The sequence below is a fragment of the Oculina patagonica genome, chromosome 4 (genome assembly GCF_052425735.1).
Source record: "Oculina patagonica isolate OP01 chromosome 4, crgOcupat, whole genome shotgun sequence".
Taxonomy (NCBI): Eukaryota; Metazoa; Cnidaria; class Anthozoa; order Scleractinia; family Oculinidae; genus Oculina; species Oculina patagonica.
This window is the reverse complement of record NC_135761.1, coordinates 15583611-15607687: the sequence shown is the minus strand read 5'-3', so window position 1 is coordinate 15607687 and position 24077 is coordinate 15583611. Positions and strand designations below refer to the sequence as shown.

General features: G+C 38.1%; 2 protein-coding genes across 3 annotated transcripts; both read right to left on the bottom strand.

Moving 5' to 3' along the window:
- Positions 1-1876: 1876 nt before the first annotated feature.
- On the bottom strand, positions 1877-6895 carry LOC144649687 (uncharacterized). The gene is made up of 4 exons (XM_078509248.1): positions 6752-6895; positions 6129-6192; positions 3003-3111; positions 1877-2446 (listed from the first exon to the last, which is right to left on the bottom strand). The coding sequence occupies exons 2-4, from the start codon at positions 6146-6148 to the stop codon at positions 2234-2236; spliced, it is 342 nt and encodes a 113-aa protein (XP_078365374.1). The 5' UTR covers positions 6149-6192; positions 6752-6895; the 3' UTR covers positions 1877-2233.
- Positions 6896-10947: 4052 nt separating this feature from the next.
- LOC144649686 (mRNA cap guanine-N(7) methyltransferase-like) lies at positions 10948-23958 on the bottom strand. 2 transcript variants are annotated; one of them, XM_078509247.1, is made up of 11 exons: positions 23798-23958; positions 22077-22144; positions 21304-21506; positions 20113-20216; positions 19680-19804; positions 17298-17479; positions 16476-16640; positions 16007-16118; positions 15309-15467; positions 13728-13761; positions 10948-13108 (listed from the first exon to the last, which is right to left on the bottom strand). In XM_078509247.1, exons 1-11 carry the CDS (start codon positions 23910-23912, stop codon positions 12723-12725), a joined length of 1653 nt encoding a protein of 550 aa, XP_078365373.1. In that variant the 5' UTR covers positions 23913-23958; the 3' UTR covers positions 10948-12722. The 2 variants fall into 2 exon arrangements, with proteins under 2 accessions (XP_078365373.1, XP_078365372.1); XM_078509246.1 differs by having other exon boundaries at positions 22077-22153; positions 23798-23954.
- Between the last annotated feature and the right edge of the window lie 119 nt (positions 23959-24077).

Sequence of the window (24077 nt, the reverse complement as noted above, 5' to 3'; positions counted from 1 at the left end):
TAGACTAAAACTGAGCCTTGGTATTTGAATCAACAAGTGTGAACAAAAAAAAAACTGGTTTTTCACCTTTCATTTACTGGTATACTAAATGTCTAAATTTCCATTTCCATCAACTCCATGGCAACTTAGTTTTTATTGCGGTTTTCAGTGAAATGCGAACTCTGAAATTCAAAATCCAACTAACGATTGCGTTTTCGCTGCCAACAGCCAATGAACCGTGAAAAACTAAAACAAACAAAATGGATCGAAATCTACCAACCACAACTGACAGATGTGACCTTTTGACCCAGTTGAAGTGAGCTTCTGTTTCCCGAGAGGTCCACTTAGATGATTGACGGCAAGAAAAAGCGCAAACCCTTGGTTGATGATTGAATTTCAGAGTTTGCATTTCACTGAAAACCACAATAAGGTAACAACTGGATTTGCTGTATGAAGTGGATTAGTTTACACGATTTTCATGCTTTGTACTCATGTCTTTCACTTCACTCTACCATCAAAGTCTTGTAAAAATGACCCAACTGTCCCTGTTAATAAACCAGGCTTGAAGATGTACATTACTTTCTTTGCCTTGGTGTTCATTTGTCATCCTGTGTGATTTATTTTGTGAGTAGATCTTGAGAAATATCAATTACAACAGAAGACACAATTGCTGACAATTATTAACAAGGCTTTCCAAACTGCCAGCAACAGGAAAAAGTTTGAAGTTAGAGCAAAGCAACAGTCTTTTCTTAAGTCTGATTTGTCATCAAAAACCTCTCTAATAAGAAAACTGTTTGGTGTAACAATAATACAAGAATGTTACTAGTTTCCAGTCTTCGACACAAAATCATGTACACCTACGTCAACAAACTATTTCTTAAATAAAAACAGAATCAAAAAATTTGATGATGGTGATGATGATGATGATGATGATGTAGCTCTAGTGATGTAGTGAATCCCTCAAAGCAGAGTTAAAAATTACAGACATGGATCTATCTGTAACAAGCTCAAAAATATGCTCTCCTTTGATAAAAACATAGGAAAGCTTTGAAAAGTTTTTACTTTATACATCATTAAATGGGCATAGAACAATAATATTAATGTTGGCACTCACTTTTCTATTTTTAAAACTTTTCCAAAATGAGGCGTTTGATTCCGAGATGCTGTTTTCAACTAACTGAGTTCACTTACTATTCTATGCCCCTACTATAATGTTGTGTGCATTCTTTCTTAAAATTGGATTCTGGGTACTCTCAACCTTCCAAGCCAAAGTTGCTAGCTAACAAACAAAATTAATTTTCCTTCCTGATCTCCATACATTTCTTACGACATCTACCAGCTGTTCAAAATATTATTATCACTCAAGATAATCTAGGATAAAAGACCACTGTAAAATTCAGTCTTGTTATTGACTAATATTAACTGTAAAACATGCTGTTATTGCGGTTTTCAGTGAAATGCAAACTCTGATAATCAAAATCCAACGATTGCGTTTTTCGCTGCCATCAATCATAATTATGGTGACAGCCAACACCACCATGGAAAACGAAAACAAACAAAATGGATCGAAATCTACCAATCACAACTGAAGGACGTGACCTTTTGACCCGGTTAAAGTGAGCTCCTGTTTCCTGAGAGGTCCGCTAAGATGATTGACAGCAGCAAAAAGCGTAAACCGTTGGAGGATTGAATTTCAGAGTTCACATTTTACTGAAACTACAATAACCAAGCTGCATAAAATCTACGTTAAGAACTTCTAGACCCAGATTAGAGTTATACAATAAGTTTCAGTATAGACGAAAAAAAAAAAAAAAAAAAAAAAAAAAAAAAAAAAGGGGAAAAAAAAAAAAGAAAAAAAAAAAAAAAAAAAAAAAAAAAAAAAAAAAAAAGGCTGTCTTATAAGAGATGTCCAATTAAGAGAGATTGACTGTATTTTATACATAAGCTTGTTACCGGTACTATTTTATACCTTGTTAAAAATTGTGTAAAGTATTAAGAAGCCATTCACCCTTTGACAGAAACCTTTCTAGTACTTACAGCTAGCTACTGTTTCTTACGTTTTTTTTTTTTTAATTTTTGTTTGGCTGCTAATTACAGGAGTTCTGCTGTTTGGTAGCCATAGCAACCTGATCCAGAATCTCGTTAGGCTTGTGCCCTTAATTTATGTATTTTTTAAAATTTTATTTCATCTACCAACAAAATTATAAGCTGTGTAAACTATGTACATACTTTTTTCAAATCTACACTTCTTATGTCAATTCTCCTGGTTCTCTATGAGACCTTCTGTATCGTCATCATTCACATATGGAGGTGGAGGTTCATCCCGTTTGACAGGGTCCTCTTCAGAATAAACAGGAGGAACTTGAAAGGTAGCTGGTGCTTCATCTAGTCCAAATGGGTATTCAGTAAAAACATACGCTGGCTGTGGAACTGCTGGCTCCTCCTCAAATTCACGACCCTGAGGAGCCTGAAATTAGTGCAGTAAGAGTAAAAGGAAGTTAACAGACACAAGATATGGTGAGACAAACAAAAAAAGGGAAGCCTTGAGCCATGCGGCCCATACTGCCGGAGCTTATCCCGGTTTTGGTAGCATTAAGCTGCTAAGAATATTTCTACTCCCACCTGAATGGGATGCTAGTCCATCCCAGGGTACCCTCCCCAGCATTATGTCGCGAGTACCCATTTATACACCTGGGTGGAAAGAGGCACTATGAGAGTAAAGTGTCTTGCCCAAGAACACAACACAGTGACCCCGGCCAGGGCTCGACCTCGGACCGCTCGATCCAGAGTCCGGCGCACTAACCATTAGGCCACCGCGCCTCCCTTAGGAACTGCTTATTAAGTGGGACATTGGGCTTCACCCCTGCCGATTAAAATTACAGCATCTTATTATGCCCCATTTCAAGTCACTCCCAGGATATTAACCAGCTGTACACATTAATCTCCTGAATGAAAAGAGGCAAATGAGTGTCAAGTAAGATGGGCCTTAAACCACAGTAGTGAAAAGTTCCTCTTTTACTGACCTGTTGATTTTGTTGCCTCAATGCTAGAGACAGTTGCCGTCTTCGATTTCTTGCATAGAAGTAAAATATCCAGAATATGAGCTTGAGAACTATTACAACAATTATAATTCTGGAACAAAAGAATAAATTGTATTCAAGTTAGCAAAACAAGGTAAATTCGCGTTATCCTTAGCTTTGCTCCCTTAGTAGTAATAAATAATCTCCACAAGGCGGGACACACTGTAGATTATGTGAAAGAACTGAGATAAAGCAGGAAGTCACAGGGAGGATCAAGGATTGCTTGGCAAGTAAAAAAAAGGGTCGTGTATAAATGGAATTCTTCGAAGACAGCAACTGCCAAAGAAAACCTCAGAAAATAAACTGATCTCTACATCCTATAAAACAGCATTATAGAAAGTAACAAAGAAACATAGTCACTGTGGTGTTTTAACTGATAGTATATAAGGTGAATGAACTTATCAATTACCAGAGGTGCCTGAAGAAAATGACCTAATTGTAGGCATGTTTGGCTTAAGTAGCCTGCATTCGAGCACTTGCCTAGGTCACTGTGTTATGTTTTTTAGCAAAACACTTCTAGAGGGGTGTGAATAGGTTCGTAAATCGATGGATATATCGCATTCTTGTCCCCATAGCCCTTTCGTTTCACTTAGCCGGCTGGGCCTTGGCACAAGGAAACAAAGGGCTCTGGGGACACAGGATTTCCAGTCCTAGATTCTAGGCCTTCCGGTCTTCATGTATGCAGTCATGACGTTTCAAAAGAATGTATGAGAGAGTTGTTACGTTTTCGACTTCCGTTTAGGAATTCTTTGTTCCAAACAGCCAATCAAAAAAATTCGAATTAATTCAAAAAAATTTATGTCCCCAGAGCCCTCTGTTTTCTCGTGCCAAGCCGGCTAAGAGAAACGAAAGGGCTATGGGGACGAGAATGGATATATCCTTAAAAAGCACATGGATTGTGGATTTCTGCAATACATTGGTGGATTTCCGGATTTCCAAAATAGAGCTGATCACTGATTAGCTGAGAATTTTGGCATGATTCCGGACTTTTCATCTCAGGCGAACCTGGATACTAAATGAAGCTTGGATCACTTTGGTCCGTCTTCGTCAGTATGTTGGTGGAATTGTCGCCAAAACAAGCAATGGCACGAAACTTCTTAAAAAATTGGAATTGAAAACAACATCTACTGTCCGCCTCAGTGAGACTATAGCACACTAAGTTGTTTAAGAAATGCAGATTTGGATTTGAACGAAAATAAAGTCAGATTGACAGACTTGGCCAAAAAATAGAATGGATTGGCAGATTTGCCTACCCCCTTATCACAGGGTCTGGAAGGGGGGTCTTGATCCCGCATTCCCGCTCCTTTTTTACGAAAATCCCGCATCCCGCATTTTTTTAAAATAGCTATCCCGAGTCCCGTTTTTTCTTTTCCCCTCCCCCCCCCCCCAAAAAAAGAAACAATCGAATTTTCTGCAAAAGCTAGAAAATGTAAGATGTAGATTGGCGCTTTCGATTTATATTTTGAACTTACGCATGCAAAAACGAAATAGCTTTTCATACCTCAGTATGGTGAAAGAGAACTAAAGAATTTTACAGGAACAGTGTCGACCGCGTCTTATCTGAGACGAGACACCGCGTGCTCACTTGGTTTATTCGCGTTCGCTGCTTGAACGTCTATTTGTGTCGTGACTACTTCCCGATTTCCCGACAGAAAGTTAAAAAAATCCCGCATCCCGTGCCTAAATTTCGGTTAATCCCACATCCCGGAGAGCAGTCAAATCCCGAATCCCGTCAAGATATCTTGCGTTTTCCCCAATCCCGCACTGCATTTTGGTCATATCCCGGATCCCGAAAATACCCTTCCAGACCCTGTAATCACCCCCCGCTTATGTAATCATTAAGCTAAAGCTTATACAGAATAAGCTTTAAGCTTATTAGTACTTAAAAGTACTAATTAACAATTAGACTACGGCCCGGTCTGAGCGTGGGCGCGCCGGTGACTTCGCTCTGACAGGGGGAGTGTCTGTTTTGTGCTCTGGATCGCGTCCAAACCTACAAATTGTCACTTTGAAACAAAATCAGTTACCGCTAAGAGCTCGCGGGCGCTGTTTTCCGCGAATGTCGTGGGAGAACCAATCAGATTCGCGGATTTCCATGACACAGCTGAGTTTCTACTAATAGCATTAATTTTATCCAAGAAACTTTTTGGTTTGAATCACTTCTTGGAAATTCCATAGTCAAACTTCAGTCAGCAAAATCATATTATACTTATATTGATTCAAATGTCAAACTTTTCAAGCTTCTGCATTAGCATTAGCCTCGGGACCTAAAAAGAGCGGCACCTGAACCATTTAAATAATCATGAAGGGATACATGTACATTTCAACGTGGATATTGATAACGGGTTATTAATATAAATCTAGACCACGGCGTTACAAGGATTCCATTTTCGTCCACTTTACACATTTCACTTGGGTTTGGGCCATTTTATTTGTAGTTTTCAATCCAGTATTTCAATATTATGTGTAGTGTACTTAATTAGATATTATTTGTGCATTGTAATAAAGACTGCCAGAACCCCAGTCCAGTGTCCGCGTGGTAGTTTAGGTGGATATTGATAAAGGGTTATTAATATAAATCTAGACCACGGCGTTACAAGGATTTGGGGCCTGGCGTCTAACATACGCGTCATATGGGAATGACCTTATAGCTTAAATATGTAGCTGATAGTCACAAGATTCTTACAGCCAATCAGCAAGCTACTATTTGCTTAAAGACTTACAGGCCAATTTCCCGGGACAAATTGCATAGGCATAGCAATACGTGCACATCGTATTTTATAGCATATAGAGCTTTTCATATCCAATAGTTATATTAGCAATTTTTTTGCCCGCCCATCCCATTCCCGGGCAGTCTTAAGTTTATATGTGTCTAATCTCACTTCATTTCGTGTACGTTAGTTGATTTCCATTTTACTTGTAGTTTTCAATCCAGTATTTCAATATTATGTGTAGTGTACTTAATTAGATATTATTTGTGCATTGTAATTAAGACTGCCAGAACCCCAGTCCAGTGTCCGCGTGGTGGTTTAGTGAATTAGAATATCAAAAAACTACTGTTGTACTTACACATAAAACAGCAAATCCATTATAATTCAGGCTCTCGATGAAGTCTCTCGATTTTTTGCAAATTCTAAATGAAAGAAAAATGACACGTCTTTTGAGAATTTTGAGATCAAGTGGTTTTCCTGCGCGAGTGAAGCGTAAACTTCATATTTGAATCGTCATTCGTGGTCGGAAAAATAAAACTCACGGGGCGAAGACATCACATTTATCACCTTGTATCCAAGTAAACAAAACTAAAGTGATGATAACTTACAATAAGTCGAACAGATTTGTACAACCGTGACTTTTTTTTCAATATTTAAGTCATAATAATTAAGCTCGACAGCTTAGCCGAATTGTTTTGAACATAGGTCCGTCACAAAAGGCCGTATAAAAATTATAATTGTATCAATTGAAACAAATTTCCGAGTGCCAGAAAAACGTAGATAGTAAAGTTTGCAAAAAAATATCTGTGTTAAGCAAGACTTGGGAGGAAATTGAAAACAAACACACCTTGCGTACATAAGTATTAAAGCTAAATAAGATGCAATCATGCGAAGACACTAGGTCGTCAGCACTATTTTGGCAGATTCTGTTGTAAGAAACGTTTGCTTTAAGTTTCATTATCATAGAAACAAACCACCTACCTCTACATATCTCAAGGAACTTGAAATTCTTCCATTATAAAGTGAATTGAAGACAAAATATAACTCAAATTCCCGAACACCTGTGTACTTTTTCGACTCAAAGCGATGGGTTCGAACTTACCCTACTCGACTCGAGTGAAAACCGAAGTCTCGACACAGTCCTCCTCGGTAGAGAAAATTCGATCCAGTCTTTTGACCCCAATTGTCTTTTGAACAGATTAGGGCCAGAGGGTTCCAAGAACGATGAGCTAATCCAGAATAAGCGTGAATTTTGATTTCAGTTTTTTAACTTTCTCTTTGAGATAGTGATATTAATGAGGACATTCAAGGCCACCGGTCAGCGCTATTGAAAATGAACCGAAATTTCGATCTTTTTTTATTTTTTTTTTTTGCCCATGTGTTTATTGAATCAAATAAACATATCCCGAAGTTTCAAAGTAATTGGACATTGCATTGCAGATATTGCAAGTTGAAAAATACTTTTTTTAGGCCTTCATTATCGTTACGCCTTTTTAATATAACATGCCCCCCGCTAAAAAAACCAAACATTTTATTTTTGCCCAGTGTTATTAAATCCAAATAAACATATCTCACTAAAGTGCTCGGAAAAATTGTCGGAAAATTGTCGGAAAATAAAACTTTTGCTGTCATAACATCATAATGGTGTTTTTGAAGACGACCGCAGTTCGAAACCGTCTATCAGAGAGTAAATATAGTATTTGTACTTTGAAAATGTCTTTACGTTGTAATTCGCTACGCTCAAACGAACGTAAATTATTTTCTTCTTAAATACTGAAAAAAAAAACACCACCAAAGGAATGATGGTTGGATACTCAGACAATCCAAGCTGACATTTATTGATACATTTCATATAATGAAAAGGGAAAGTTTAGTATATCTATCAACTTTATCGGTCTCAAAAATTTACAATAATAAGAAAAGGACCAAAAAGGAATTGCGCAAACGGGAAAATAATGTTACCCATGCGAGGCGCAACCCTAAAAACTAGTAAGAATGGTGATAAAATTTAAAAAAAAATACAATAAATCTAATTAACTACTTATAGTTAAAAATTATCTAAACCTAATGTAGACGTAACGTTTACTAGAAATATTAGAACTATCAAAATACTTATATAATGAGTTAGGATTAGATGAGCAGTTATTTCAAAACAATTATACGTACAATGAAATAAAAGTAATCGCTGTGATAAATTGGCGCTACTTCTAACCACGGATGTAGCTTCTTTCAAGCTTATGCTGTCAATGACAATATGTTCTTCAGAGCAAGATCCTTACAGTTCTTCAATAGCTCCCTACATCTTTGCGCATAACAGCTTGGTTCCAACTCGCTAGACGGTATTGGAAGACCACAAAAACTTTATTGATCTAAAAATGTTGAGCTGCTGTTGAGACGACATAATATAAGTTATATAACCTCTGGGCCAAGACCCTGCGATGGCAATAATGAGGACATGTGTCAAAATGAATGCTGCATAATAATAAAGGCTTGGAACCCCGGGGGGGGGGGTACTTATAATGGCCTATACGGGGAGGCTCCGCCCGAAAGGGGTACCTTTTTTAGGCTCCAGGTATATAAAAGGGTAGGGATTTCATAAGTTTAGGTATATGAAAGGGAAGGAAAATCTACCATAATGATATTAAAAAAGGCCTTTACATTAAATATTTCGAGCAGACGCAACTTTTGGCTGTATCGTCTTAATTTATTAAGCGCTACATAAAAATCAAAGGCTCTTCGAGCAACCTCATGGTAATTCGATGGATGAAGTGCCGACCTCTGCATTTTTTCTAAATAAGTGTCCAATAAAGTAAAGCAATCTCACTTTGCTTTATTTTTCCACGTGAGTTGCGACATTGATGGCTCGTGCTTTCAGGGGTCGTAGCGCTATTCGTTTTCACCCAAAATATTTACCGGTTAGTGTATTACCTTTGATCCTTTTAAGCATTAAGTAAATTTGTTTTGTGAATATGTTTACTTTTCTGTCGGCACGTATAGCGTTATTTTTGAGCAGCGAAAAAAAATTGAGGAAAGATACGCCCGGCACTTCGTGTATCTGCTCGAGTCAAAAAATGAAAAACGGATGACGTGACACGAGGTGACGTGACGCGAAACAAAAACGTGCCGTGGGTGTTGTGTTGACTAAAACACGTCACAAGGCGAGCGTAATAATTTTAACAGTTTTTAAGCGTAACTATATGTAGTTCATTGGTGCTATCAGTAATGTCACAATCTCACTTAATTTGCCTTCGAATGTTTTCTTGCGTGAATGGGTCATTGATAGTTTTTTTTCTTCAAATAAGCGTTCAATAATGTAACACATCTCACTTTATTTCCCTGTGAATTTCCATGGGAATTGCGTCATTGATGGTTCGTGCTCTCAGGCTTCGTAGCGCGAATTCTATTTTATCACAAAAAATATTTAGTGTCCTTTGATCCTTTTTAGCATTAAGTAAATTGTTTTGTGAATATGTTTACTTTTCTGCCAGCACGTATAGCGTTATTTTAAGCAGCCATTAAAATTTGAGAGAAAGATGCGCGTTTCTGCACGACTCAAAAGATGAAGAACGGATGACGTGACACGAAGATGATGTGACGCGAAAAAAAAACGTGCATGATGTTGTGTTTCCTAAAACGCGTCTTTGAATGTTTTCTAACGTGAATGGGTAATTGATAGCCTATGCTCTGAGGCTTCGTTGGCGAATTCTTTTCTCTTTTATCACCAGAGGATAAGTGGAAGTGATCCTCTTTCGATTTGTTTTGTGAAATTCAATTTAGTTCCCTGAAAGAGAGAGACCCTGGAACGAGGTTGAGATTTGATTGACATGTGCTGAATGCGTTTAAAGGACCTTTCTGTCAGCACGTTTCTCGTTTTAATGCTAAATTAATTGCGGTTTGATATCAGAATCGAGTGAGTGAGTGTTCGAGTGAGAAAATGCGGCCCATAACATAACCTCATTACCATTCGGTAATGACAAGGAAACTTCCCGTTTTAGGTAAATGTGATGTCGTGTAGGTATATGAAAGGGGTGCCTTTTTGCAATAAAAGGTATACAAAAGGGGTACCTTTTCTATCAAAATGGTATACAAAAAGGGTAAGGGGTTGGATCTCCGGGCGGAGCCTCCCCGTACAAAACTTTTTCGAGTACCCCCCCCCCCCCCCCCCGCTTGGAACTACCTATGATGCGTACATGCAGCTTGTAAAGATAAGCGATTTACAACTGAAACTAAGAAAGTGTGAGGAAAAAATACAGCATCTTATAAAAACTTGACTATTTTTTTTTTTGGAATATCTTTTTGCTGTGAAATCCATCTTAACCTTCATTAACAACTTCAGGACGTCCTTCGTGCTTGGTTTCATGCTAGCTGGGGGCTCTACTCCATAGGCTCGATTTCCAGCCGTTCTGGGAGTCCGGTGCGTCATCCTCCTCCCAACAAGGAACGCGGGCTCACAAAACGGCTGGAAATCGAGCCTAGGGGCTCCACCAATAGCTTTGAATAGTTACAACACGCTGAACTGTATGAAAATGAATCTTTTGTGTCACTGCTGGGTTTTGATCGACAAAGACACGGAGGAAGCCTTGGAATCAGATGAATTTTTCTGAGCATGGGGAGATCTTTTCTAAACCGTTTAGTAAAACTGGACACGCTAAACATCAGAGAAGTGGAATTGTTCAAGGCTGTAGATTGCTGGGCTAAAGAAGAATGCAAGAGGCAACAACTTAAAGCGGATGGCTCTGTCAAAAGACAAGTCCTTGGAGAACAGAACTTTTTAAACATAACCACATGAAAACCAACCTCGCATGAATCAAATATTTTTCTATTTAAAATCATGTTTTTGTGAATAATGGTGGATTTCCACTGACGCGTAATTTTTTACGTGCCTGAAAAAATTTAGAGACAATGTATGAACGGCTTGCGTAAACGTGTTCGCAAAAATGGCGCCTAAACATCTAAAAACGCATGAAATACAGGTAAAGTTATAAAAAAATCCTCTATCCGTGACGGCCAAAATAGCTCCTAAACATCTAAAAACACATGAAATAAGTTATTAAAAAAAGTTATTAAAAGTTATTAAGTAGAAACTCAGCCGTGCTCTATTGGAAATGCGCGAATCTGATTGGATCTCCCACGGTGGAAGTATTTAAAATTCAAAAAGTAGTGCATCACAAGTTAACAACAATTATAATATTTTTTAATCAAAGATACAGCATACAACATTGATAAAACACTACAACACAACATAATTTATAGCAAGTTTTCACTAATGGAATACACTTACTCATAGTAAATAAATTTAGCAGTTTGAATAAAAGACCTTCGCAGAATGGGTCAAACAAATAATGTGGAAATATTCACAAGTGCAAGAGTAAAATGCACATTTGAGTAAATACGCTTTGTTTAGACATCACAACAATCAGTGTTTTAACATTTTTTAAAAGGCACACTTTTAGGTGACCACTAGAGGTCCTAACAGATTCATATGTACAGAGTGTTTCAAAACTTCTACTATGTGATAACAAATCAGTCGTTCAACATCAAATTTCTCCTTACAAAATCAATACAATATCAAGCAGAAAGGTTTTGAGAAGAAAGAAAAACATTATTTGGACATATTAACTTGTACTCTGCAATCAGACTCCCCTTCGATCTTTCTACACTCAAAGGGAACTTTGCTTGCAGGTCAAAAAAACATTGTCTTCATGAACAACTAACTCCTCCCACCTAACATGAAAAGAACTGTACAGCAATTAATAAGGAGATGAAGCATTTTAAGCTTGGGACATAAACAAGCAAAGCAGGCACAGTCCCTTGGCTACAAAGTCTGTTGATGTTGTGAGTTTCGATTTTGATGTTTCTGAGATTTAAAACTACCAGCATGATCCTTTCAGCCTCTAGCAGTATCTATTAATTGATTTACACTAGAACTGACTGCTTCCCTTTCCTTTCTTTGACAGTAAAACACAAGGCACCAATATGACAACGTTTTGACAGCTTGATGTTGGCTTTGCCCTTGCATGGCCAATCAAAATCGTGTTAGTTTTAGCCTGCAGACTCACGTTTGGGAATACGCACACAAGTGGCGAAGTCACTAGACCAAGTCTGCGAGGGAAGCCAGCTAGCGTAAGAGAAGTCTGGGGCAGAAGCGCAAAGAGAGCCAATTTGTTTTCTCAGCTTTTCCACTCATGTTTGTATTCCAAAATGTGAGCATGCTCGCAGGCTATGTTAGTTTTGAAGGCAGAAAAAATTTAAAGTGTGTGGGTCTTGGCTTCTTGGTTGGCTGACAAGTTTGAAAGACCAACAGTATGGCAAGTTCATTACAAGATTGGAAGAAAATTGAATGTACATACTGTAAGGATATGTGCTTGTCGTTTTTTGGTTTGTTTCACTCTTTATCCAGATTACTCTGGACGATCTCCTAATATCACTTTTGAGCTTACTGCTGATCAAAAAGTATTAACTAGCAAATCACACTCAACCAAGTGATTATGCTCCACTTGAAAGAAAAACTTAACCTACAAAGAATGTTTTCTTTTGTCTGGATTTGAAAAAAAAAACTATAGTTCTAGAGGCAAAGAAAACCTCCCTCACCTCACCTACTCCCCTCTACCCCATCTCTAATACCGTACTTCTGAATTCTTAATAGTCACATACTCTAAGTGATATTGTGGTTTTCAGTGAAATGCGAACTCTGAAAATAATTCAGAATCCAACAAACAATTGTATTTTTCGCTGCCGTCAATCATAATTATGGCGACATTTAACGAACCATGAAAAACAGAAACAAACAAAATGGATCAAAATCTACCAATCGCAACTGAAACACTTGACCTTGACCCGATTGAAGTGAACTTCTGTTTCCCGAAAGGTCCACTAAGATGATTGACAGCAGCAAAATGCGTAAACCTTGAATTTCAGAGTTCGCATTTCACTGAAAACCGCAATAAAGTGTTCAACCAGTAGCTTCGTCATCAGCTTCTTGTTTCTTCGCAACTGGTTCACCATCGTCATCATCATCATCGGCTGCCGCAGCCTCCTCTTCATGTTTCCGTTTCCTTGATTCACGCTGAGTGCTTTCTTCGGTAGCCTCTGTGGGTTCTGCCTCCATTTCTTCTGGTTTTTCTTCTGATGTTTCCTCTTTCTCTTGTTCGGCTTTAGCTTGTTCTACCTTCTCTCGTTCAGCTTTAGCTTGTTCAGCTTTCTCTTGTTCAGCTTTAGCTCTCTCTTCCCTCTCCCTCTCTCGCTCTGCTCTTTCCTTCGCCCTTCTTTCTGCCTCCTCAAGCTTCTTTTTCTCAGCTTCAGGGTCGATCTTGACAAACACAAATGCCAAGTACACTCCTAAAACAAACAAAAAACAAATGTCATTTGAAAACAGCTTGACTAAAAAATCTACTTTCCACAGAAGCATCTGTAGTTTATAAGTTAAATTAGTAAATAGAATGACCTACTGGTTACAGAAAATTTTGTTTTACAACATAATGCATAATTCCATCAAAAAACACATCAGCCTCAGTGAAGCAGTGAAGACAAAGTGTTGGACACCTCCCATGCCAATTCTGAAGTGCATGTAGCCTTTGAGAGCAGATGGCTTTTTCGCCTTGAATTTCACCTGCCAGTGGGTAAAACTTGAGCCTCAAAAGCTGTTTGCTCTAGCAGGCTAATTCTGAAGTTGCCATTGTTGAAACTTATTTTACGTTGGCCAACAATAATTTATTAATTAATTAATTAATTGGCTCATCAAGAAATAAATATATGATTAAGCAAAATGCCAGAAAATGGCATGACCCAACATTTTGTTCAGAAAAAAATATCACAAATGTGTTGAAGGTTTCTCAGTTTCTAAAATCTATTAATTATTCAGAAAACGTTTTCAACAGTCACACAGCTACTTGACATACACAAGAGAGGAAGGTGTTCTAGAAGTTAATGAAAATAGCTCTGAAAATCTCCCACTCACCAGCAGCTTCCCACTCAGCCTTTGACATTGTCCCCTGCAAACAAATGTAAAAATTATCATTAAAAATAATTGTTGGTCATACATAACAAGATTGAATCAAAGTCTCTTCGAGATATCGACGTTTTTGCATGAAGTATAAGTCGAAGGTTTATCCTGTGCATTGTTCTTCGAACTTATCATTACAGTTTCTTTGTAGTTTAGTTTAACAATTTCCTATCTTCACGGAGGAAATGCAGCCATATAATTTTGTCAAAAATGGCTCGTCCGCGCCGGGTATTTATACACATATTCCTTAACATTACACAAATAAACAGTGCAATAAAAATATAATTGCGGCGTAAACAAATCGTTACACTCAAGCTGCATTTTGTCTAGGCTCTGCGAGGGTCGGATATCAAGACTCAGGATTAAACAAAAGCCATATATACAGTGAATGCTTTCGAATTATATTTGAAGATGAAATACGAAAGAATTTTGCTGTCTTTGACTGAAATTCCACTCGAACTGCGTAGATACGATCGCATGTTGTAAAGCCGATTCATGCAACATTTCTGTCAACGCGAGGTCTCGTCCCTAACGACCTAGGCTGATGAAGCGACCAAATTTGGCTGAATTTTTAACCGCTCATAAGCTAAAAGAAGCCCCCATCTCTTGCATTTGTTTTAACTTCAATAATATCTTTGAAAAGAGCGAGTTTTTTGGTATGGTTTATTTTGACGTTTGTAATTTTTAAACAATGTAAGTGCTAGTGATTATTTATTCGTGTTTTAGTTACGCAATCCATTGTTTGTGCGACGCTTTTTATAGATCGCCTTTCAGACACACGTGCGTTGAGATAAGAAAGCTGACATGTCACTTTTAAAATTGTTATATAACGTTTGTAAATGTGACAAGTCACGTTTTTTTCCATGAGATCGCAAGTGATCACCCACAGCGGAAAGTAATCCCTTGAGAAATTAAAACAGTCCCTTGAGAAATTAAAAAAGTCCCTTGAGAGTTTACAAATATGTGGTCCAAATTTTGGCCACATAACCCCTATTCTACGTTTTTAGCTTGTAAACAAGCCAAAACGTCGAAAAAAAGAACCCAAGTTGTGAGAAGAAATTCAAAAGAATTCAAGCCAAAGCTTACCCCGGTATCCAAAGCATTAAGCAGCTAAGAGTATTTCTACTCCCTCCTGGATGGAATGCTAGTCCCTTGCAGGGTTATCCCCAGCATTAGTTCGCCGGTACCTGTTTATACACCTGGGGTCAATTTAGTGTAATTTACATGGGTACAACTTTAGCTATTGTTTAAGAGGTTGAAAACAAAAGCTACACTTGTAAATGTTTTATTGAATTGACCCCTGGGGGAGAGAAAAGGGGTAAAGTGTCTTGCCCAAGAACACAACAACATGACCCCAGCTAGGGCTTGAACATGGCCCACTCAATTCGGAGTTCTGCGAGCTAAGCATTTGGCCACTGCGTCTACCATCTAATGCTGAATACTGGTGCACAATATCCCAAAAGTTACTGCCAATTAGAAAGAGATATCAGATTTATTCTTAGCATGCAGGTTAAAGTAAATGTATTAGTCACTCACCACATGTTTGAAGTTCTTTTCCCTATGATCCCTATACTTGCTTGTTGATGAAGATTTATCTTGATTCAGCTGAATTCCTTCTAAAAAGTCTTTGGCGTGTGTATATGCATCCTCTGCAGTTGATACTAAGCAGTCACCCTCTTGGCGTGGAGGGTATGTCTTGTAAAAGAGACAAACAGCAAATTAATTCAATGACTATTTAAGGGGGCAGTATTTCCGGGATTTAGTGCAATTTGAAAATGCCATGAAGGTGTTGGTATGAAATTTAAATCCACTCATAAGTGTCCTGGTCTTGCTACCGGTGAAACCTACTTTACAAGTCATGACAGTTGTTAATATGTGAAGTGGCCAACAACTTGAAAACGTTGGGCTGACGTTTTTAAGTTTGACAGTTCTTCCCTCGAAGAAAATTTCTCAAGAAACCATTGATTGCTTTTCCTCCTTTTTTTTTTTTTTTTTTCCTTTTTTTTTCTTTTGAAACCTCGTTTTCTCCTTGCAACACAGCACAAAGAACGGAAAAGAAAAGCGGCGGGACTATTTAAACGCAGAAGAGGGAGGAAGGCAATAGTACGTAACGCTAACAACAAATAAAAGCTAACCGCAAGCAACCCCCTGACCATCATTCTGCGTTCTGCAAAAAATACTCCTGCCAAAGGAAAAGCGCTAAAAATATGGAGGGATAGTCAATATTCAAATACCTCCAGTGCTTTCATCTTGTACAGTAGTGTGGTGGAATCTTTGGTTTTTTCCCGGAAAAAGTCGTGGAATGTCTTTGTAAACAATAGCTTCATGTTATATTTTTCTGCCATTCTGAAACAGGAGACATTCAACAATGATTAATGAAGTTATAGCTGCCATGTTTAGGGCAGACTTTGCTAACATCATTGCTAATATCTAGCATTTTGAAATTAATGGCAATAAAAAGTAGAAACAGTGTAGAACCATATTAACTAAGCACAGCATGAAAAATTTATTTACAAGGGGCCATCAGTTGTGCATGTGCCAAGCTGCACGTTCACAACTTAATTATAAACATATTACCGGTAATAACCAAGGTGGCCTCCCCTTTAAGCCTGGTGGTTTCTTGGAGGTCTCCTTGCCCTACCTTACTGTTAAATTTGTATTAATATTTATTCTGAAGTGGCAAATAAATTATCTAATACATACTTTTCAAGCAGGGGGAAGTAGACAAGGAACTCAGGGCAATCAACCACTCCTTCAAGATGAAAACCATATTTGCATCCAAATAATGGATAGTCATCTTTCTTTTCAAATGTAACTTTATACACGTCATTTCCAAAGGAGAGATCTTCGGACTTTTCCAATCGACGACTAAAACAAAGACAAGAAGAGACAATGTAAGAGGCATAATAAAACAAATGCCAAAGACTGCCACTTACTGTTGCTAAAAGTTAAAATTGGAATATGCCATTTCCACTCAATAGGTAATGTCATTTTGAAAGGAAGTGGAATCATATATTCTGTCCACTTTTGGTCTTAAAAACTTTTGTTAAAAACCGAGTTGGATTTTTATTTCCCTTTGTTTCAGATGGTCATTGCTGGTAATGAATATGAGCCGATGGAAAATTAGAAACAATGCAAACTAGTTGGAAAAGTTGCCAAAGCTTGTATAAGAAATTGTATTATTAATTTGCGGTTGTTGGCTCTTTGAATGGCTGGGAATTTTTGAAATATCAAAAAACAAATAAAAACATTTAAAAGTGTAAAAATTGCAGCAGTCAATATGGTTGATGCATAACAAGCACAGCAACATATCTGCACTTTCGATTACCCTATATACTGAAAGCAAAAGACCATTTGAAGCCTTCACTTATCACAACTTTTCTATTTCCAATCCATGATTGCAGTATAAAAATGTTTAGTTAAATTAATAACAAAAGAAACAGGTCTAAACACAGAAGGGCTATACACAGAAATCACAAAACACCCTGAAGGCAGGTCATAAAAACAATAACTAAAGATACTTACATTAGTTCATATCCATTAGGTGTTGTTCCTATGAAAAAACCTCCAACTTTGAGTCTCTCACATGCGTTCTTCAGCATCATGTCGGCCTGCTCAAAACTCTCAAATGAATAATGGAAAGAAAACTGGCAGCTTGTTAAATCAAACTGAAGTTCTTTATCCTGGTATATGTCTGCGAGACGTTCCTGCCAATACACAAATAATAAAAATTCAATTTGGGGACCTGACAGTGATAAGTTGACAATGAGTGGAAGGCATGGAAGCCAAATGGTTAGAATGTCATTAGAAAATTATTTGAGGCCTATGGCTCATTGCCAGCTGGGTTGGTGTTCGTGGGGGGCAGCTATCGCATCGGCGGCGAACCGGGATGGATGGCGCAGTTTTCTGGCCGGCCTCAAGAGTCCTCATGGGCCCGATGAGGATAAGTAAGTAGTAAGTATGGCTCATTGCAATATTATGTTATTGGGGAACATACAATGTAATCTGCTCTTGCTTCAACTGGTGCTTCTCTCCATCCAGGAGTATAAATGGGTACTAACAAGGTGTTAACAACCTGACAAACCTCTGTGGGATAGAGTGGTTTTTGTTTGACCTTGAAAGTGTGTGTTTTCATTAGTCAGAGTCAATCTTCTGTTTGACATGACAATAGTTGAACAGTTAAGTTCATTTTTTTTTGCACAACATCTTCGTTTCCCACCACATACCGTTAAGTTCCGTGTATAAGCCGCACCCGTAGATAAGCCGCACCCCCCGATTTGGAAGCTCAAATTTTGGAAAAAAATATACAGACCATAAAGTTTGAAGTTCAAGTGAAGTTCTATTGGTAAACAATCAAGGGCAAACAAGCACAGTTTCGAGACACTGACACGGTGGTTGTTGCAATGTTTAATATAAATTAAGACTTACGAAAGCTAAATTTCACTTGTCATACCTCCTTTTTAGTTTGAGTTCACAATATCTTAAACTTGGATGCTCTCTTGATATCATTTTTTCGAGATTATCACTTTTAAACACTCCTGAAACACTTGAAATTTGTTCGAATCGTTCGCGAATGATGAATGCTTAGTAGCCAAGCTCTAAATTGTAGAGAGGAGTCTGGGCATTAAAAACAAACATGGCGGCATTTACTTCGGAAGGAACCACGTTTTTATTTCAAGATTCTTGGAAACTGCTACCCGCAACTGGATTAAAACTTCATGCAGAATAAGAGTTTGTTAATCCAGCAGATGAATTTGCTGTGAAGGTCAATAAAAAACCGAAGCGGTCAGCAATTTGCCTTGTGAGTATTTGCGTTTATCTTGGTGCCTTCTCGCACGCGGCGGAAAGACATGATTCGAAGTGACTGGCACGCTTCACTGCAAACAGCTTTGCAGAGGAACTAAAAGGTAGTGAACAACAACAAAGTTTTCATGACGTCTTGAGAAGTTTTTTTATGAATATTAATTAGGCCTTTGAGAACTCCAACCAGAGATGTTTCCGTAGATAAGCAGCACCCCCGATTTTTGACTTGAATTTAGAGGAAAAAGGTGCGGCTTATACACGGAACTTTACGGTAAAAGAAAATGCACCTGTATCATTTGACGAACCAGTCATAACTGATAAAATCCTCCAGACAGTAGGAGAATCTTGTTCAATTGCATGTCTTGCCTGTCCTGATTTACTAGACCAACCCAAACTCGCCCGGGCTTGTTTACGTTTTTTTTTTTTACCAATTGAATTTTATCTATCAGTTCACTTGTTGTCCATGTTCTGTTTACAAACAGTCATTCAGGTTAAATGAAAATTGCTCTAACCGGCAATGGATTTTTTTTATTTATTTTATTTTATTAGCTTCGCCTTATAACTTAAGACAGGGTACCTGCAACAGCAGAGCCAATTACTGCGGGCCCGAGGTCTCTCTTATTGCACAGTACACAGCACAATGGGTAAAGACCAGACCACAACACCGGGAACTCCATGCCCTTCTCTTTACGATAAGTGTGTGGGTTCTTTTACGTCCCCTGCTGACTGTAACACTGAAGATGCAGGAGACGGGGCCTACGGTTTATTGTCCTTATTTGAGAAGACTTGAATATCAAACCATCTGCTGATGTCATTGCAAAGGCAGCATATTCTCCTCTGTTATTTTAAGACCCTGAGTGTTGGTCCGGTCTGGGACTGGAACCCGACACCTCCCGCACAGTAGTCCGTCGCCCTACCAACTGAGCTAACCCGTCAGTGGTTAGGATCCCATCCAGACAGAGAAGCAATAATATAAATGCAAGGGAAACCATGTTAAAGAACCAGCTACATAGCTCCTTGTGAATCATTAACAGACTCCCTTGGTTCTTGTATGTGTAAAGAATGCTACACTACAGTAGTAGGAATTTGTGTCATTTCCGTTACCTTGCTACAATCCGCAGTGATAAACTCAGGTTGAAAGAGAGGGTCCCGATAACGTCGGCTCTCATGTGTCTTTTGAAGTTCTTTATATCGCTCCTCACACTGTTCTACAGAAACTTTAGCAATATCTGTAAGAAAAGGATATAATTCCCATATCAACATGCAAATTCAAACCAGTTTGATTTTTTTTTCATTGTCTCATATTCATTGGCATAACCTGAAACAAAGGGAAATAAAAATCAAACTGGTTTGAAAAATTTTAAACCAAAGATCAAATTAAACCACAACATATACGTAAGATTGCATTTCATTACAAAAAGTCCTCAAACAATCTAAAACACAGGTAAACTTGGAGATTTAATAAACTTGCTTCATCAAGCAGTATGTTTGCAGCAGTTAACAAACTCAGAACAGAAATAATCCTCTGACACCTCACCTGCACACACAAGTTTCTTTATTCTTCCTCTCTGCCATTTCAGAAGGTCTCCACCTTTTCCACAGCAGAGATCAAGCACAGCTATATCCCTCCCTGAATTCCCTCTGCCAGGATAACAAAAGAATTTACATTAGTTTAATATCATCTTCACAAGGGGCCTACAGTAGTTCCCTGGTTGCAGGGCTATTGCTTAGCTTATTGATTATTGTAAAGTGGATTCCCGATTTTTCAAACCCTCGTTTTCTCAAGCCTCTTGATAACTTGAAGGTAAAGTTATTTCCCTTTTGTTAGTGAAACACTGTAATTTTACCACTGATTTCTTGAACTTCCCAATGCTCGATCCCCTTATGGCGCACGCCTGCAGGGAATCACGGTAGTTGTATTCATCGTTGCTAAGTTTCCCGCATGGTTTGATAAATACAACTACCATGACTCCCTGCAGGCGTGCGTCATAGAGGGAATCATGCATTCCTCAAGCCAATTTTCATTTCCCTTGGAGGTTCAAGAAATTGGGGATTCTTCTGTATTTATTTATTTTTCTTTAGTTTTTTTTTTTTCATTCCTTTTTTTAGTCATTCAGCTGCTGGGACCTGCCCCACTGCAGTACAAACAAGGGTACAATCATTTGTAAAATGAACATTGGGTAAATGTTGTTCGCGAACACGTGATTTAAGGGAGCAGATCCCCTCATTTTAAAGTGCACCTGACCCCCGGAAACAATACTTTCAAAATTGATTGTACATGAGTTAGAGAGTTGAATGGTTAAATATTTCTTCATCTCAATGTTGCGTTTTTAAGTTATGAAGGTTTATTTTTCCAATATGTTAATGAGTATGACGTCTACCCAGGCTTTTAAGCATACTTGTTTTGCTTATATCATTATTTACTCGCCATGAACAGACACCAAATTTACAATAAAAATTGTGGAAATTGCGAGTATTATGATAATGCTTTTTAAATACTGCTTGTGTGAACCAGTCAAAATCTGTATATTGAATGAAGACTGGGTAGACGTCATACTCATTAACATATTAGAAAAATAAACCTTCATAACTTAAAAACGCAACATTGAGATGAAGAAATATTTAACCATTCAACTCTCTAACTCATGTACAATCAATTTTGAAAGTATTGTTTCGGGGGTTAGGTGCACTTTAACTACCCATTTTAACCTGTCAAGCTGTCACCTACCTCTTGATTTTGTCCAAACAATCACCGATAATGATGCTCTTCACCCAGTTGTTAAAATTTCTTAAATAGAATATGGGACTTTCTTTTCTGCTTTCCTTGCTTCCTTCGGGGTGCTCATTGTAATGTTTTGCCACCTTATCACCCAAACCCTCCTCGCTGTCAGCTGTTTTTTCTTCTGCGTCTTTACTGTCCCCATTTATACTCTAACATATCATGTGACATAACAAACTGTCGATAAGCTACCATGTTTATCACATATCACAACAAACAACTAACACCTCTCTAGAATGACCAGGATTTTTTTTGTCCCAACTGTGCACTGATCCATACATTTAGTTTTCAAAGCTATGCTCTTAGAATATTACAGGGTGTCCGAACGTTCTTCTGTAAGAAATCTTGGCTGCCCAGCTCTTAAAAGCTTTCATGATAGACAAGTTTACAGATCATTCAAAGACAAAAGTAGGTCGCCCGAGGCACCCGGGCTCTCCTGGAGCACAGTCCTGGTTTTGCCTTAAAGTGACCATTGTAAAGAGGTTGTGGATCAATTTAGGTTTCTGGGAGCTCCCTCCCCTCCCCAAACCTAACATTAACCCTTACTTATTGCTTTGGGCAAAATGTTAGGTTTGGGGGGGGTAGGTGAGCAGTTTCCAGAAACTAAATGATCCGAGGTTGTACTGTACCTCATAATAATTTAAAAAAGTAAGGTTTTGAATCTGTTTCTATTTTAAATAATTTATGCATCCTTAAAGCAAGTCTATAGTTTTTAACCCTACCTTGTCAGTTTCTGTTTCATCTTTGGATTCTTCTTTATCTTTGTCTTTAGGTTCATCTTTAGCATCATCTTTTGTCTCTGAGAAAAAGGCAAAATAATCAAGATATTAATTACAAGTGAACATAATAAAATTTTCCCCAAAAAAGAGATCCAATTTACTATCCCACCAAAAATTCTCATGAGTGCGATCCTCAGCGCTTGGATGGCCCCCTGTCTAAAGGCCTGCTTCACTTGCCCGTTGTGCATTTGAAGGATAAAGTCCACTAGCCCGAACACAAAATTCACTAGCCCCAGGCTAGTGGACAAGTACCTCTTTGCCACTGCAAGTTTCAACCAATCACAAGCACATTTGGTAGTACTGCGCATCCCTTATCATAAAGAAATGAGCCAGCTGTAGCTAAGTCCCAGGGGGGGGGTACTCCGACTTGTAAATGACGGGGATGATCGAATGAAGGCAAAACTCAGGACCCAAAAAAATCCCTAAGTCTTCCGACATTACCCAAAAAAAAACCCCTGGACCAAAAATAACCCCTAAAAAAATCCCTTGTCAAATTACCCCTAAAAAAAGGAGGGGCAATAACGCTCGCGTTTGATTATTCATCATACCATAAATGCTAAGTTTGTTTCAGGAGCCCATGTTTGTTTTTAATACCCTAAAAGATCCCCTATTTGAATCAAGTCACCCAAAAAAATACTTGCCAAATCTTCTTACCCAAAAAAATCCCAGAATCGACAATTTGAACCTTCTTCGATTATCTCTGTCATTTACAAGCCGGAGTACCCCCCCCCCCCCTGGGAGCTGAGTAGGGGCATATGGAGAGTTGCAGACCAAAAATAAAAACAATTAAACACACTCAAGTGGATGAACCAAAGTAATGCACTGCTTCCGAAATACCATACTTTTTTCTCTTGATTAAACGCTGGGTACCAAATAAACGCTGGGTCTTTTAGGTGCAGTTGAAAATGGGCCCCTCAGGTATTTACTTAAGGTACAATAAGCTGTAGGAATATTAACCAGATACATGTTTGTCAAAAAGAATGAATAAATACCCTTGTTTAATGAACATCGTCTTAAATAAACTGAGGAGTCTACATGTAAATGCCAGTCCACCAGGCTACGTTTAAAATAAATGCCACGGGCGTTTAATCGCGAAAATACGGTAGCCCTGACAGCTAAACATTATTACTTTTGTTTAATTGTTAACTAACAGTCTATGATTTTGACAATAATTGTCAAATTTTAGCAGTGATTTAGTCCTGTCAAATGTCAAATTGACAAGATTGTTGAGATAAACTGTATAATTCATAACGATTTATTATCAACACATAGTTAATAATCGCGGCAACCATGTACCAGAGTATTATGACGCGACTGTTTTGATTAGGGAATGAATTCATCGATCTGCACACGAGAATTTTATATGTAAGCTTATATACATCTTTACTGTGGCAAGGTTCAAATTCATTCATGCATAATATTTAGCGGCAAAGTTGTACAAAATCTTGTTTTATAAGCAGGATTTGTGATTATCCTTAAAATATTTTAGGACTTAACACTTTCTTTAAGAAAGAAAGCAACAGTTTTATGGAATGTTCAGAAAGTCGCGTGAAGAGAAAGTTTTTGGGTATAAACCACGTGTTAATTTACAATTTTTCACATAGACCGGAAAATATCTGTAGATCAAAACTTGCCAACAAAAATTCGTTAACAATAGAACCCACCTCCTTCTTTAGCTTCTTTCTCAGTTATTTTTTCATCTGCAGGTTTTTCTTCCGCTAAAATACCTGCGTTAGATTGATCAACTACTTGTTCGCTTTCGGAAGCAACAGCCGCCATATTTGACTCCGTGAAGAAAGGTCGAGAGAGGTTGGGACCGCGACGCCAGGTCCCCCGCGAAGTCCCCCACCTGGCGCCTTTTTAGAGAGTACTTTATGTAAGAAGCATTCAATCGTATCCCTCATAAAAATAGCTAACATTAATTATCACATCAATTATTTATCT